The sequence below is a fragment of the Hirundo rustica genome, chromosome 1 (genome assembly GCF_015227805.2).
Source record: "Hirundo rustica isolate bHirRus1 chromosome 1, bHirRus1.pri.v3, whole genome shotgun sequence".
NCBI lineage: Eukaryota > Metazoa > Chordata > Aves > Passeriformes > Hirundinidae > Hirundo > Hirundo rustica.
This window is the reverse complement of record NC_053450.1, coordinates 111348316-111365777: the sequence shown is the minus strand read 5'-3', so window position 1 is coordinate 111365777 and position 17462 is coordinate 111348316. Positions and strand designations below refer to the sequence as shown.

The following is a 17462-nucleotide window of genomic DNA, read 5'->3' as shown; positions in this document are numbered from 1 at the left end:
AAGCATTACTGGGCTGACTGGGAGCTGCAGGCACTCTCTTCACAGACCTATGTTCATGCTCTGGTCCTGGTGAGGTACCTGGAAGAACAATTTTAAGGCTGTGCTTTGAAAGGGGGCTCTGACCCCATCCATAAACTGAGACTCTATAGGAAATGCTGCAATCCCATTAGGATGATGACGAAGTTCATATATGCAATATATGAATAGCAAATATGTTCAGTTTGTCTAGAAAGACACTTCAAGTTGGGAAAACCTCAAAGCACAAATAATACTATTTCACTGTAGGCACCTCTCAAAAGAAATTAAATTATTTTATTTGCTATGGGCAGTTTGTAAGGTTCTTCTATGAGGAAGATAGTGAAATGTTGCCCGGCCCTGCCCTTACTCACCATCCAAGCATCAAGTACTATGGGGAGAGTATGGTCACTAATTGCAGGGATTTTTCATTTCTGTATAATAGTTTGGTTTATGGGTACATGTATGAATGAAAATTGTAAAGAAGCCTGAGAAATACTCTTCCGTTCTCCAATTTCCACCCAACAGCAGCTAAAAAAACTGTCTTCCTCATCCAAGTTTTCAAGAGTTTACTCAGAATACTCAGGATCACAACTTCAAAATATGAAGAGCACTTCAAGTCCATGGTAGCACAAAAGGTCTTCCTACAGCTATCACAATCAATAATAGATATACATGCTTTTCTCAGAAACCTCCTTTTAGCATGTTCCCTTTGAACCTTGTGAACACCCCCTACCTAAAAATCAATTGGCGTCCAAGAACCAGGCGGTGGCTGCGCTTCTGCTGTGCTAATTTTGTGTGCATGTGTGCAAAGGGCATCTTCTTAGTAAGTAAAACTCTTCATGACTTCTCATTGTAGATCTTTTCCCTTCTTGCTTTTCAAATTTATTTTGATGAGAAAATGTGAGTATCCTTTCATGATCTCTAGTGGGCAATTGCTGGCGTAAAGGTTTCTTTTCTCCAGGATATACAGGACCCCTTCTTGCTTTGTTATTTTGGTAGTGATCCTCATCTTAAAATAGAAGCAAAAGGTTTTTTTCATCCCATTTACTTTTTCTAGTCTTGCTGACACTGCAGTGAGAGCCTTTCCACAGCACAGATCATTTTCACCAATTGTCACTTACATGGAAGTTACCACATTAAAAAAAAAAAAAAATTACACAATGTCTTCATGTTAAGAATGTTTGTTTATTGGTAAAGGCTGCTTGCACAATAATACACCATACAAAAATAAAATAAAAAGAAACCCCAGCCACACACACAAAAAAAATCATTACTGGGAGAGCCAGCATTTAAAATGCTCTAATATGATCATCTATCTTCATTCTGGCCCAAACCTGATCTAGTGTAGTATCTTGGTTTTGATAGTGGACAACAAAGGACATTTACAGTAAAGTCTAAAATCAGGGTAGCATATTTTCACATTCCCCATTATACTCTTCTCACAGACCCTCAAGCCCTGTGGTCCAGAGACTTCCCAAACCAAATGTTTCTTTATGGTAGGTAGCCCTTGACAGATTTCTTCTCTTTCACTGCTTCCTGGACCCATGTAAATTCTCAGAATCCACAAAATTGTGTGCCAAGGATTTCACAGCTCTTTCTCTGCTACAAGAAGGATCACAGCTGTGCATCTATTCTGGACAGACTACTTGCCAATTTCAAGACCTTTCATTTTCTCTTTCATTCAAGTATTTTCATTTTCACTTTCAATCATTCTGGCCTCATGAAAGGCTACTGTAAAAAGTTCTCAGCAATGAAGAGTAATAGATTATGTGACATGAAGAGTAATAAATTATGTGACAGTCTGTTTAAATGAGGCTCATCAGGTGTTTCTCTGACCAAAGTAAATTTTACTCCATTCTCATTCACTAGACATCATCATTTCTATCCAGCAGACCACAACTGAACCACCACAGTGCTATGTACAGTACTCACAAGTTTTCACAGAAATCATCCTGGCTTCTCAGAGTGTTTTCAGAGAGCTGTGATCAGCTGTGATTTTATTTTGTTACACTATGTATAGCGGGGCTTATGCTTTGGCTGAGAAAAGCAAGTCAGCTCATGCAGCATGGCAAAGTGAAAGCCACTCAGACTTGGGAGGAACTAGGAAAGAGCTGTCAGGGGAGCCAGGGTTGTGAAAGACCAAACTGGAAAGGTCATCTAGAGGACAGCTTGATCTGTAGAGAAGGTGCAGAGGTTTGTGTGTCAAAAACTTCCCTTCTTTTCCTGTTTCTGAGGGACAGGCTGGGCACATGCTGTCTTCTTTGTAGAAGATCCTTGAAAAGAACTCAAGTCCTGCCTCACACACAATTAAAGACTCCTGCACACAAAATTCCCATGTATGTTACAAGCAGGAACAGGGCTGAGCCAGCTGCTAGCTGGAGTGTCTCAACGTCTTGGTGGGAAGGCTGACCAGGGATGCACCGGGATGCACCTAAATGAAAAGGCAGTAGTAGATACAGAGGTATATCTGCATCTACTGTGAGGAGGAAAGCAACTTCCCAAGGTAAGGAGAGGTCAGGCTTCTGGGCAGGAAATCCCAGAGAGAGATGAATGGAGATGATAGCAAGGTATTGCCTGGAGGCTGGAGTGACCCAAGAGAACAGGGTCCAGCAAGCCTGATGCAGAGAAATATTCTTTGACAGGACAGTACCAGACCAGAGGCCTACAGTGAACTGCAATTTTGATGACAAATCTTTCAATTTAGTTTTTTCGAAGAACTAATCCAAATCTTCTTTTTTTCTGTAATTCTTTTGCTGATCAGAGCCTTCCACAAACAGAAGGTGAAAAACCGCAAAGACATTTTATGCAGTTGAATGGAGTAACAGAAACTTTTTTCTCCCCATCTTATTGTTTCACATACCAGTCTGGGAGAAGTTTTCAAATGCCTTAAACTACTGCCTGACCTATGAATCTGCCCAGCCTTCTGTAGTGGGGTGGAGGTCTAGTTGCACTAAATGAATTTGGAGGGCTTATGAAAAGTTGTATTCAAACCTATTCAGAAAACTATGTCAGTTCACTTAACCAGATGAATAACATCTAATAACATTTATCTTTACAAAGAAACTGTTCTAACATTCAGGTTCAGAGAAAAGCCAGGAATGGCTTTATTTTGGAGCCACTTTTTTTTTATTATTATTATGAGAAAGAGGACCATCTAGTGGTTAATGCTGAAATTATCATCTTGTTTGCAATCATTATTGAGCATGGAATGAACCCCCTGTGTTTCAAATGAAAGCATGTGTATCTTGAAATCTGACCATGTACACACATGGCTCAGCCAAACTACACACAACCCCATCTTTCTTGAGTTAGGCTGGATATCCAGGTGTTTATCACCAGCACAATTTCCAGTTAGCTCAGTCTCCCTCCCAGGTAGCACATGTTTATTGGGACAACTTGTTAGCAGATGGGCAGCTCAAGCATAGGCTACAGCTCAGGACTTCAGCCATCCTCCACAAGCCCTTCTGTAGCACACTGTGAAGGCTTTGCACCAGAGTTAGAGCTTAGATGGAAAAATACAAGTCAGGCTTGGCATGGTTACAGCCACCTTCAAAACTATCCTGTTGACGGAAGAGGGAGGATTTCTTCTGGCACTTCGGCTATTCTTCTTCCCTGATAGAAAGCTACTGGGCACCCTCCTGCACAGAGGTCTGGGATAGCAGATCCCAAATGGAGATGGATATTGTAGGTAGAGTCATGTAGCAAGAGCAAGGAAGATTAAAGTTCAAAGAAAAAGAATCAAGGTTGGAAATAGTTTTGCATATCTCTCAGGGATTCAGCACTTTGACATTATTTTCAGAATGTCAACATAAGCCAGCATATGCCAGCTATTGGTGCTGGAGTGGAGCAGAATTTGTGTATAGAGTAGTTGCACTTCTAGCATGCAGGATGGAAATTAGTGCTGCTACATGCCATTTGTACGTTTCATGTACAGTCACTTTGTCAGGCAACTTAAACTGATCTTTGAACACCACGTGCATCAAGCAGCAACTGGGTTTCCAGGCTGTTGTAGAGGACAGGTCAACATGCAAGTCTGACATTTTCTGGTAAGGCAGGCTGCAGGGCCAGGTATGGAGGTCTGCCTACCGGAGCAAGCCCTAATTAAATTGAATTTTGGTTTTGTAAAAGCTCCTAAGGTATAAAACTCAAAATACTGGTGTGCTGCACTTGAGAATAATAGCAGCTGCTAATGCTATAGAATGCACAGCAATAGAACTGTGTCTGTAGGAAGTGAAAAACAATGTTGTTCATTCTGGTTATTACAGAGGGGCAGGTGTAGACAAGGGTGCCCTTTTATGTGCACAAAAACAAAGACTGATGTCATACAGAGTCCTAAACCAAAGCACAGGTTTAGCCCTACTGCATGGCTGACATTTTTTGCCTGATGCAAGGGTTCTTGTGCCATTTCCAGCCCATTTTTCCAACACAGCAATTCTCTGGAAGAACAAAGTTTCTCCCACTGGTCTGGGTTACCCATTGCTGCTCAAGCACATCTCAGGTGCTTTTGAGAATACCCAGTGAAGGTGACGTTCTACACTACGGTGACATTTCTTACAAAAGTGTACTTTATAGCCTCAGTATTGTGGTGATGTGCTTGAATGTTCAATTTAAATGCCCTATGCTGTTTTTAATCTTTTGGGTTTCCCCTTTCTTACACATTGCGCACTCCTGCCCTGAACCATGCCCAACCCCATGTCAATCTTGTCCCTGGCTCTATCCTTATTCTAGATCCTTCCCTTAGCCACACCTACTGAGTTGTCCATCTATCCTGAACAGGCCCTTCTCTCCTCCTTTGGGGCTGCCAATCCTCTCCTGGCCCCTCCCATTATTCTAGAATGTTCCACGTCAATCCCTCAGTCTTTGAAGCCCTAGTGGCTAGTATAGACTGCTCCCTCCCCTTGTGCATCTTTATTCCTTGTAGCCCTCTCTGTCTCCACCTTGTGTTCCTCCTCCAAGCAATCCTCATTGGTTGATCTTTGGTGACCACCCCTCCTGTCCCTCCCCCACTTAAAAACCCCTGTTTGCCTGTGTTCTCTCGCTCTTGTCCCTGCTTCCCGTTTGAGAATGAGCTGTTCTTAGGTACTGCACACAAGAATCCCTCCTTCCTTCATCACCACTGCTCCTTGGCACAAGGTACCACCTGACCCTACAGCAGAGTGCAGCCTAAGCCCTTTGCTCAGCACTGCCATCTGAACCAGGGAGGGTTAGGGGCAGTTGCTCAGTATTTTGGCATGGCTCTCACAGCCACTGGGCTAGCAAGAGAGGCTTTGACAAAAGCTGAGGGTCATGTCACAGTATGTCGTATTTATCATCTGTATGCCAGTGAGCCCCTTGTTTTAATCCCTGAGGTTTATCCAGTCATAAATTACCATTACAGGTTTCTAATGATTCACATACAGCTTTGACAGATGAACTGAAATACAGTAAAAGGCACGCAAGGGGATCTCTAATTGCTATTCATAACTAGGTCTTGCAACTATTACATTTAAATAGCTTGAACACATGATCAAGTTAATTAGAGATGATGTTCTTTTCTGGAACTGTAGTTGGCAGGTTATACATTCGTCATGGAAAGACAAGAGTCTCATTCCCAAAATACTGCTTAAACCCTGATGTGTAATATTAGTGAATGAGATTAACTCTAGCCTCAGCTCTAGGATGATCTGAACTTGAATAGGTTTTGAAATCTGAAATTTAACAGTTTTCAAAATTTGAAATCTAGCAGTTAAGCAAGAACACCTCTTACCTTGACTTAGATTTTTAAACCTGTTTTAATTGCTTCTACCTCTTTTGGTGGCTGCATATTGATGTCTGCTTTGCCCACCTTTCTTCAGTCTGATGTGACAGGAAGTCCCTCACAACCAGGACTTTCACAGGTCTATTGTCACAAGTGATTGCTCAAGAGCAGTGGGAAGGATTGTCCAGTCAAAGGACCTCAGGACAACCAACCTGTTGAGGGGCAATAGCAGGAGCAGCACATATCCAGCAGGATGCCACCTGCCTCGGCGCACAGTCACCAAAGTTTGGTGCAGTGTGCTGGCACAGACAGGATTTGTGTCAGACCTTAGTGATGGATGTGACATTGAGACCTGCAGCTCCCTTTGACGACAGCAAAGGGAGAGCTCTTTGCATTGACACAGCCCCACAGAGGCACCGCCAATTCACATGGACATGGTAGAAGGCTGGCAAGAGAACAGTGACGGTGCTGGCCATCACCTTTATTTTAATTGCTGCACAGTGCATGCCAGGCTGCGCAGTTGGGGGTTGTTTCCATTCCCTCTGCGGCTGCCAGAACTATTCATTGTTGTTTCATTTTAAGGATAACAAAGTCACATCTTGGCTTATAAGAGGAGCTTTGTTGCTTCCCAGACACTTAACCTCATTTGTTTGTAAACTGTAGGATGAATTCAACAGATGCCCAATGAGCCCATAGGACTGGATTAACCAACAGTGAGAATTAGAAGTTTAAAACTATTTTAAATGCATGAAGACTTAGAGTTAGCAGAACTGACACAACGACCGGTATACTCCGCTAAACCTGCAGACTTAGACTTGGGGTTTGTGTCTGAAGATCCGCTGTTCCTCTCATCCATGACCAGCCTTGTCCTCCTCGGGTGTCTCAGCACAACTGTTGCAGGATTATGCAAGTGGAGTGGCTCTGAGGCTTTACCCTTGAGTTTATTTTTTTACTCAAATCAGTTTGGTGATCTGGCTTATCCCATTGCCCCACTGAAACCGATACTGGCACAGTGAAGGAAACAAAAAACAGTGGCTGGGAGAAAGAAAAGGGTGATGGACCTGCTTTGCTACCAGGAAAAAGTTTTATGGGATGATGACGGGAGAGCAAAAGATAGAACAAAATCTTGCAGACAGATTAGGATAGCAAGGATTAGCAAAAATACATCAGAGTCAAAAATTCTTCACATTAGTAGGAATATAATTTTTCTGAGAGAGGTGCTGTTGATATCCTGGGGTCACATCCCTGAGGATGGGTGTCCTCAGCTTTCAAAACTTTCCCGGAAGGTTTCTCAGTGTTTAGCTCTGCACCCTTAATCCACATTGTCCAAACTGTGGCCTCAAGCTCTTGCCCCATCCTCCCATTACTGCCCCAATAGTGCCTTTTGCAGCTACTTGGGAATGAGTTAAACAATCCCTCTCTACAGCCCATAGTGCAGTGAAAGGTTTAATCAATGATGGTCGCAAAGGGTAAGCAGAGGTTTTGTGGCATGGTCCGTGGCCTTGCTTTCCCCATGGGAGAAAGAAAAGCTTCCTTACAAAGTGCCAGGACTAGAAATTTTCTTAGACTGTTACACACTGGCATGCATAAAACTATTGCAGTGCTGATCCAGACCTTGGATCACAGAAAATAAATATCCCATTGATATAGGAAGACTGAAGTTTAGCATAAAAATCAAAAAGGGAAAAAATAAAAGAGCAATATAAAATAAAAGGGGAAAAAATAAAAGAGCAAAATAAAATACTGGTTCTGCCACTTCTGCCAATGGAATTAGCTTATTGTACATCTGCAAAGCCATTAATCACCACATAAGGACCAACAAGCTTTGTAATACCTGCACAATATTTTAAAGGCAAACTTTTCCCACTGCAGCCCCTACACTGCTCCCAAAACAGGGATGGACAGTGAGTGGCTGTCACACAGGAGTCCTGTGAGGCAACATGCCAGCCATCCACGCTGGCCCCTAGGGACTGGGGAACAGCAGCTGCACCCACCTGAAAGGGTGCAAAGTTCTCAGAATCACAGGATAGTTAAGGTTGGACTGGACTCTCAAGACCATCTGGTCCAACTCCTCTGCCAAGGCATTCTAACCTCAACCAGGTGACACAGGAACAAGTCCACATGGGTTTGGAATGTCTCCAGAGGTGGAGACTCCATGACCACGCTAGGCACCGTGTTCCAGTGCTCTGCCTCTCTCAATATAAAGAAGTTCTTCCTCATGCTGAGGTGGAACTTTTTATGTCTCCGAGTTATGCCCACAGTGGTGACACAGGAGTATTGTGGGATGCTGTCTGTCTCCCTCACCACATTCAGCATTTAAAGCAACATTTTATCCTGTGAGGGGGGGCTGAGGGAGTGGGGGTCCAATATATTTTAATAGGGAAGGGGGAGGTGGTCTCCCAATTTCAGGTCAGCTGGAAAAGTACCTAAGCCAAAGGGTTGTGAGTGTGGAAGGGCCTCCACGTGGGTCACCCTTGCTGGGGCAGAGCGGGTGGTCCCTGAGGGCCAGCAGCACGGAGAACAAGGGGCTCCAGCAACAGGCCAGCACTGCTGTTGGGGATCCACTGAGGAGAACACTGTGATGAGAAAGGACATTGGGGTGCTGGAGCAGCCCCAGAGAAGGGCAGTGAAGCTGTTAAAAGGTTTTGCGTGCAAGTCCTAGGAGAAGCAGCTGAAGGAGCTGAGGGTGCTTAGCCTGGAAACAGGAGGCTCGGGGTGACCTTATTGCTCTCTACAGCCTGAAAGGAGGGTGTAGCTAGGTGGAGGTCAGTCTCTTCTCCCAGGGAACCAGCAACAGGACAACAGGATGTAGCCTCAGCCTGCAGCAAGGAAGGCTCAGGTTGGACATTAGGAAGAATGTCTTCACAGAGAGACACATTGGAATGGGCTGCCCAGGGAGGTGGTGAAGCCACCGTCTGAACGTGGCACTCAGTGAAATGGTCTGGTTGACATGCTGGTGCTCGGTCAGGTTGGACTCGATGACCTCAGAGGTCTTCTCCGAAGAGAGTCCGTCTTTCTGTGCACCGGGCCGCTGAGGGGCCGTCACGTGCCAGACGCCATTTTGTGCGGAGCGCGGCGGGCGGCGCCCGTTGGCGGTGCCGTGGGGCGGTGCGGGCAAGGGGCGGGGGCTCCCTCCCTCCCTCCGCGTTTTATTTCCCTTTGCGCTTCCTCGTCTTCTTAGTCTTTCGTTCTCGCCCTCCGTCTCGGGTTCGGTCCCCGCGTCCCTCTGCTTTTCTTACCCCTCCCCTCGCTCGCTCCCCGCCCCCGCGTGGCACTGCGGAGTCGGAGACGTGACCCGAGCGGACTCGCTTCCCCGCAGCTCCAGCCTCTCGCCGCAGAGTCGCATGTCCTCGATCCAGAACCTCCAATCCTTCGGTAAGAGCCGCCGGCACCCCGCCACCCCGCAGGCGGCCCCTCGGCAAACCCACCCATGGCCCGCGGCCCCGCTGTCCTGCCTCCGCTTCCCGAGGGCCGCGGGCCCCCCGCCCCCGCGGTGACATTGAGCGGTGTCGCTGTCGCTGCGGTGCTCCGTGAGGCAGCGCCGGCGGCTCGTCCTTGTCCTCTCGCGTCGCCGGCCTCGGGACGTGCTCAGTGTTCTGCAGCGAGGAGACCTCGGGCCTCGGGAAGCTCAGCCCCTCGCTGCTCCCGTAGGAGGTGCTGCCATGTTCTCAGCTCTGACTCCCCATATCAAGGGCTCGTATTCTCTGCTGAGGAAATAATTTCATGCGTGACAGTTGGTTTGCTGCCGCGTCTTATCCTCAGCAAAGTCCCAAAACGCCATACAAGCCCTGCAAAGGTTATTGTTTCTATAGAGTGAGCTACGCAGATGGCAGATCATTTCTCTCCTATCACCGGGGAAGTTTAACTGTGCCGGGCCAGCGTTCTCCTCCTGCCTTATCTATAAGCAGCAGAAGTGAGCAAGTTAGCACTTTATACAATAGTCTCAGGCTTTTGGTCACAGTTTTGAGCTTATACTCCTGCACGTATAAGCCATGTGAGAAGGGTATGATTTGGGAGCTCACCCTGTGCTTCAGGAGGGTGCCACCCAGAGGGTTTGTTTGAAGGGATCCAATGTTGACACCTACAGTGCTGGCTTATTTCCAGCCTAGAGCTGTAAACTCTGCCAAGTGATCCTCATGCCTAAGTCCTCTTTCACTTTTTCTTTAACTAAGATTTTTCGATTAGTGTTTGAGCAACAAGCTATAGGAGACAGTAAAATTCAGCATGGTTTAACAAATTCTGTAGTAGAGCTAGTCAAAATTCCCAAAGCTGTACTTGTTTCCTGTAGTGCTTGAATCCTCATTATGCTTTCAGTGCCTTTAATGCTCGTGTTATTCTTGTTTCTACAAGGATCTCAGTCTGCAGCTGAACTACTTCTTTTTGTGCTTCTCCTGAAGTTTTACTCATTTGGGGCATATATTTCTAGTGAATGGCAAAACTTGACCAGCGTTTTTAGATCTGAGTTTTGAATAGAAGTTTGGGAAATTTTAGCTTGCATGATTATTGAACCGACATGGGCTCTTAATTATTGTTCTGAATAGTACAAAAATTACTTGTGATTATTCTTAAAAAGTAATAAAGTATTTCATTCTTCAAGGTTTGTTTGGAGCTACTGATTAGGAGATTTGTAGAGCTTTAAAATTTCTTGATTGAGCATTAAGTATGTTTTTGTGAAGCACAAAGTATAAGAAGTGTTAACCCAGAAGTCCAGTTCTTTCTAAATGCTTTTCTGTTTTATCTGTACTAGATAAATGCTAAGCTTGGAAGAATTTGAGATCCGACCTTTCTTTAGTCTAAGCTTAATATTCATTTTGTTACATTTCTTGACTAAAGCTGCTGACTGGAGGCGTTCTAGTTTACAGGCAGCCTCTGACATCTATTAGAGTGTATCTCTCTTGTATTTCTATTAGTAAGCAAGAGTTACATCCATGCCTTAACATACTGAAAGTGTGGTAGTTACCACAGTCTAAGACTTCTGTTCTGGACCTATAAGGAAGTGTCTGTTCTGGAGCTTTTCTATTTCTCCATTCCTATCAGTTGATCTGATAAGAGATACAGCTGCTTTATTTCACTTTAAATGCACGTGGCTGTCTAAAACTTACTCGATGTGCATTCAGTGTTCTCTCAGAACCATGTTTTCAGGTTCAGGAGTTACAGTTTGCAAGAAACAATGAAGTAAACTGATGCTGTAGAAGAAAATAACTCATACCTATTATACCTATTCATATCATTCATACCTATTTCTGCCATACCTGGGAAGGAATGGAAGAAACTGTGCATGGTAGTTGAGAGGGCTGTCCTGAGTGCTCTGTGTAATGACACTTAATACAGCTGTAAAAAAAGCACTTCAGTTTTAACAGTGTGTTTTAAAACAGGAATTAACATCACGGTGATACCCTGAATATAGTAAGAATCTTCCTTCTTAGTTTTGAACTTGGGTGTTTTCCTTTGTGGCAATCATGTGAATCTTTTTCCTCTTGCAGACCCCTTTGCTGATGCAACAAAGGGCGACGACTTACTCCCGGCGGGGACTGAGGATTACATTCATATAAGGATCCAGCAACGAAACGGAAGAAAGACACTAACAACTGTTCAGGGCATTGCAGATGATTATGACAAGAAGAAACTTGTGAAAGCTTTCAAAAAGGTAAAGTTGCTGATTTGATCTGATAATGGTTACATATAAAGGAGTAAGATAGCTTTTAATACTAAGTAACAAATTATTTATGTCACTTCATTCTTTCCAGTGTACACCACTTTCATATTTGAGTCCTTTCCCTTTCTCAAAACACCTATTAGTGTCCAGTGACACCGATTTTGCTAAAAAGTTAAACATTTCTATCTTAAAAATCAGTAAATAAAATATATTCTGAATATTTCTATAAAATTTCACAGATATATGACTTTCTTGATGTGAAGAATAAAACCAGTTTAAAGTAGTGCTGGTTTTTATTCCTCTGTTACAGCTAGGTTATTGCTCAAAATACAGGCCTTTAGTTTTGCCAGGATAAAAACACTTATTTTAAAATAGTGTGAAGTTGAAAGGCTGTATCTTTTGACTGTTTTTCATTCTTGCAATGACTGTTGAGCATTTCCTTCTGCACAATAACTAATCCTGTCATTTACCATCAGCAGTTTAGTATGTGTATGTATGTATCAGCAGATATATTCCATTTGCTGTCTGAGCCAGTAAAATTGCTTTTACCTTTGCCTGGCTGGCATCAAAACAGTAAGACAACGTTCTTCTGAAAAAGACTGACTAAGAAAAATCATGATGTACATCAGATGTCTTATAATATGGATGTTTCTCTCTTAGAAATTTGCTTGTAATGGTACTGTGATTGAGCATCCTGAGTACGGTGAAGTTATCCAGCTTCAAGGTGACCAGAGGAAGAACATTTGCCAATTCCTCTTGGAGGTGAGGGACTGCAGATAAATATCTAAACCTCTCTGGAAGCAGTAGGGTGACAGGTGGTACTGATACTAATTACCCAGCTAACGATGGCCACTGTAGTTCTTTTGTATTTTCAGCCAGAAAGTAAAATGACACTTGCTGAATGAGAGTAAGCCTCTGGTTAAGAATCAAAGCACTGTAGAATGCCTTTGCACTGTTACAACACACCACTTGTTCTCTGGCAGCGCAACTTGAGCTCTGTGCTTGTAAAATCAAGTGTTTGATGCAAACCATAATCGTGAGACTGAAAACACTATAGAGGAAAGAGGCTTACTCTGATGCAAATGATAATGCAGAGTTGTCACACTGTTGAAGAATAAGTCCTGGGACTACAGAACAAATCAGATATTTGATAAGATTTTCTTCTTTACTCAGTTCTTCTGCTTAGCCCAGAAGCATTCTGTAAACTATGAGACTGTTTCATTGACTCTATATAAGGTATAGCAGTTTCTTTAATCAAAGTGTAAGATTGTGGTAACTTGATATCACTGTGAATATGTAAGCTTTACTAAAATACGGTGTTTCTCTCCTTTAGATTGGCATTGTCAAGGAAGAACAGCTGAAAGTTCATGGCTTCTAACATGCCTGTACTCTTATGAAGAACCCTGCAGTATTGGTCCTACCTATCCTGTCTCTTCTGTGAAAAATGAATCTTTGCAGTGAATGGACTTCCCTGTTACCTGAACATTTACAATCTGATTTGCATGACTGCATGAAACAGGTGGTGTGTAGACTAGAAACACATAAGAAAACTTCAGTAAGATGGTAATGAAGACCCTTGAGAACTTTAACACATTTCCAATGGAAATGTAGTGGTGATGGTTATTCAGTTTAGTACTCTCCACCTGAGTTAAATGTGTGAGTTTTATTGAAATAGTGTGTGTTGTTGCTTAAAAATAAAAGTTTATTCGTATAATTTCTGGGATATTTGAAATGCTTTAGCCCAAGTTTTAAACTAGCACTGTAGCCTTGCTGAAGAATGGCTGAACTGCTTTGTGGCAAGCGTAGCTCACTGCTGATTGAAGAAATTGGAAAATCTACATGATTAAGTACTAGCTGATTAATCAGTAGATTAGCTTGATGTGATCTTACTCTGTAGCTGTAAGACTAGAGCTTTAAAGCCTGTAGTGTAGGTGTAACTTAGTAGCAGCATAATAAGACATCAATTGTTTGCTGTGTAAGTAGCTGGATCCTCTCTAAAACCTATTGCAGTGACTATGAGGTATTAGTGTGAAGCAAAATAGGGGTAAAGCAAGCTGAGCTCCTTAAGGCAAAACATGTGGGCAAAAGTCCCAAAACATTTGAAAGATGTGGATGGGATATTGTATCTCCTCTGTCACTGAGTAAGGGGAAGGGACATTGTGTTGGCTTCTGCCATGACTGTGCATTGAAAGTTGGCAAGCAGAGCACTTGACTAAGCTGGTAGTGTTAGCTGCAGGAGCAGGGAAGGGAACAGGATCTACACACCTTTTCCCTGTTACGAAAAGTTTTCCTAGGACTGCTGGTTGACACGCAGGGTTTTGTAATCATGTTTGGGTGTTACTACAAAAAGCTGATTTGGTTTACTTTTCTAGAAGGCAAGTCTTTTCAGCATTACTGGGCATTACAATAGGTTTGTTACACCATGCTTTTAAGCTAGTTTTAGTTAGCAGTAGGCATTTGCTATTTTGCTTGTAGGACATGTCTCATGAAGAATGAAATTGATTCATTTGGTTAAACAAGCAGATGTTGTCATCCTTTTGAGGTAGACATGGAAATTTTTTCTGAAACAATTCAGAACATGCTGAGCTGCAAAACCATAACAATAGTGGGAAATGTTTAAAAAACTTCATGTGATATCATGTATTCTCTGGAAACAAAGAGACATTTATTTTCTGCTAAGACTTACTACTAGCTTAGCCAGGAAAAAAAAAAGAAATTGATAAAATAATTACTTCCTAAGTAGTAAAGAATTAGGCAAAATTGTATTATTTGATATTACATGTACCTGTACTTTATTTCCTATTCATATTCGCCTTTCTAAACAGAAATGTTTCAATTTTAACTCATTTGAACTGTTTTTTTTCTTTTTTTTTAGATTTTTGAGTTCAGAAATGAACACTTAAGGCGCTAGCAACAATTGGGGGAGCATTATATGACGATTTCTTTCCCTGTCTGATCTAGCCAATTCCACTTGTAGAAATCCAGTCTCTCAATCTCCACAGATTCTGCTTGATGTTACAGATCTTAATTGTTCCAGAGAAAGGATGCTCCAGAAGATTGTATACTGTTAAGATGCAATACGTTCAGGAGGAGGAAATGCCTCATGCAAAGTGCAAAATACCCACATACCAAATGGAAATCCAAAAATAAATCTTATGCAAGTCTTGCAGATGAGCAGAATAAAGTCATTCTACTTTAGTTTACCTAGTCCTGATTCTTAACTGCTAAAGTAATCAGTCTTTTGGGGGTACATAGCAATTAGTGGTTTTCATTTTAGCGCATGCCAGAAAAACTGATACTCTCATTTAAAGCTTGTTCTCCTGCCCAAGAGGAAAAACAAGCAGTATATTCTTTTTTGCTGGTATTATACAAGTACTTTTAGTGGGCTTTGAATTGAAGATTAACAAATGACTAGCAGGTCTCATGTTACTGAGTCAGTCTTCATTTCAGATGGCATTCCTTTAACTTTTACTACCTAAGCTTGAATCATTTCTCCATAGTCATTCTCCTTGGAACAAATAAGAAAAATCTTTGGTTTTCTTCCTCATTTAAAAATCCTTTCTAACTGGAAGAACCTTGCAGTTGATAGGTGGCTTGGGTGGAGATGCTTGTGTTCTGACCTTTGAAGGGCAAAATTATGAGGAGATGGACTAAGACGTAACACATTTGAAGTTTTAAAGAGGTGAGATTTGTTGTGGCAACAAACCATTTAATCTTTCTAGAAGGAAAGCAGAAATTTTTGTCCTTGAGTGTTTTAAACTAAAACAGTGTTTTAAAGATTGCTGAAAATGAAGACTTTGGAAAATAACTCTTTAAGGTGCTGCCACAGAAATGTTTTCAGAATGAAGGCAGGTTTCAATCTTTTTATCTGTTCCAAAATAGGTTAAAAATGTTGAAGGATGTGGCCCATAATTGTCAAGGCAGTAAAAAGGAGCTTATAATAGAAAAGTCTTTTAAAGTCCACTAGTAGGACTTGAGGCTGGTCAAGCGCAGACTGCAGAGAATGGTGTTTTTTCACTGGAATGTTGTGAAGTCAGTGTCCTTCACACCTACCCATCAAGATTGCCTTCTTAGTGATACTTAGGCTTAATCTCAAGGTATTACTGGATGTAGAAACTTGTTTTGAATTCACAGCCTTGTGCATAGTTTTATTAGGCTGTTCTAGCTGATTCTGAGCTGATGCCTTGGAGTAAGGTGTTGCATAACTAAATTCACTAAATTGTCTGTTCTGAGTCTACATCTACTTAAAGCAGCTATGAGCAATGCAACCCTTGCTTCCCAAATGGCTGCTGGCAGTTCTTGTTTGTAGAATATGAGATTTAGTAATTTAAGTCTGCAAGATGCCCACTTCCTCGTACTGTGTGAGCTCTCAGGCCCTTGATGTCACCTATGGTCTGCTAAATCTGACTCTGTGTCTGAGATGAGCATGAGCCCAACTATGGGCAGATAATTCTCGAGTGGAATAACCTTTGAAAGAAGGAATGCCTGGGCTATGTGCATGCTATTCATTGCTTCAGTGGCTTTGCTTGAACCTTTATTCCTAAACTCCATTTTTGCACAGCTCAAATGAATAACACTTTGTTTCAGAGAGCTTTTTGGGAGGGGGAGGAGGGAACTAGTAAAAAACCCCCAAAAAACCCAAAAACAAACAAACAAAAAAATGTCTCAGGAAATATCTGAAGTGGGGTTTTTTTTTCATTAACTTGGATTCCTGGACTGCAAGATCTCTGTAAAGTTGTTTCTCTCTCTCTCTGTCTTTAGAAATCATAGTTAAATGTCCCAGAAAGTTTGATATTTAAGGCTCTAAATACATCTAAAACCATTATAAACTCTAAAATGCAAAGTAATTGAAGCTTAAGTTTCAAATATTTGAAATAATTAGGCAGAACTCCTTGTTTTTTCCTATAATACCCTCCTGCTTATAGTTGGTATGTAGTTGCCCTGAAGATGCGTGTGTTATTTACAGTCAGGCAGTAATCTGATACCCCTGCTGTAATTCCATACCCTGTTTGTAGGTTTTTCAAATTTTATCTGATGTACTGCACTCTTACAGACTGTACTACTCTAATTTTGCAGTATAGGACAGATGCAACGCACCTTGACTCCCAGTCAGCAATTAATTCCCCAATCCTTCTGCAAGGCTCTAGTGCACAGGATCCATGTGTTACATCTTTAATGGGCTCAACAGTTCCTCACACCATGTGAAAATGTATACAAGATTGTTTCTTGTTAAAAGTTGGAGGAGGTGATTTTTACAGCTGATTCTGAGACACTGTAGGAGTTACTGTCCCTTTGTACCTGTTCAGTGTTTATCAGTGTCACTGAGCATTCCTCTAAGCAATGTGCTGCTGACACTGGGGAGCTGGAAGTGAGCTTAGAAGGTCGTGTGTATTTAAGTACTTCGACTTTCTACATCCATACTCAGTCGGGAATCTGTCCCCCGAGCATGGCAACATGAAGGTTGTTTTCCAGTTGCCAGATCAAAAGCTCTTGAGATCATTAAGGGAAAAATGGCATAGTTGTTTTATGCTAGCTGTATAGATGTTTCATGCCTACTGTTTCCCATTTAGATTAAAAATACAAAAATAATCTCAAAAGAGGATTTGTACTTGGCTTGCTTTTTTTTAAGTTTGCTGTGTGCTTGTCGTTGATCTCTTAACAAACAAGTCTTAACCTGTATTCAAGTATTGTTACAGAGCTGAGACAACCAAGTATTTTAGAATAAAGTGTGCCAATGTTATTTGATGTATGCTTTTATAAAACAAATGGACTTTTATGTTCTCGTAAAGGAGGAGTAGCTATTTTTTGGTGGAAGATAAAAGTAACATAATTTAATAGAGATGTGTATGATCTTGTAAAATCAGCTTTGATTCCTTCTCTACATTTCTGACATAATCTATAATTAACAAACTTAAAAATACTGTGACTTGTCCTGGAGTATTGTGGCTCTGAAACAAGATGATTGGCTTGTACTGGTTTGAGGTCTAAAACTTTGGGTAGAAGAGGATCATCTAATTACCTAAATAAGCAAAATGCACAGTATTTTAGGAT

General features: G+C 42.0%; 1 protein-coding gene across 1 annotated transcript; it reads left to right on the top strand.

Moving 5' to 3' along the window:
* Positions 1-8837: 8837 nt before the first annotated feature.
* Positions 8838-17151, top strand: EIF1B (eukaryotic translation initiation factor 1B). The gene is made up of 4 exons (XM_040064092.1): positions 8838-9130; positions 11239-11402; positions 12072-12173; positions 12745-17151. Exons 1-4 carry the CDS (start codon positions 9100-9102, stop codon positions 12787-12789), a joined length of 342 nt encoding a protein of 113 aa, XP_039920026.1. The 5' UTR covers positions 8838-9099; the 3' UTR covers positions 12790-17151.
* Positions 17152-17462: the final 311 nt, after the last annotated feature.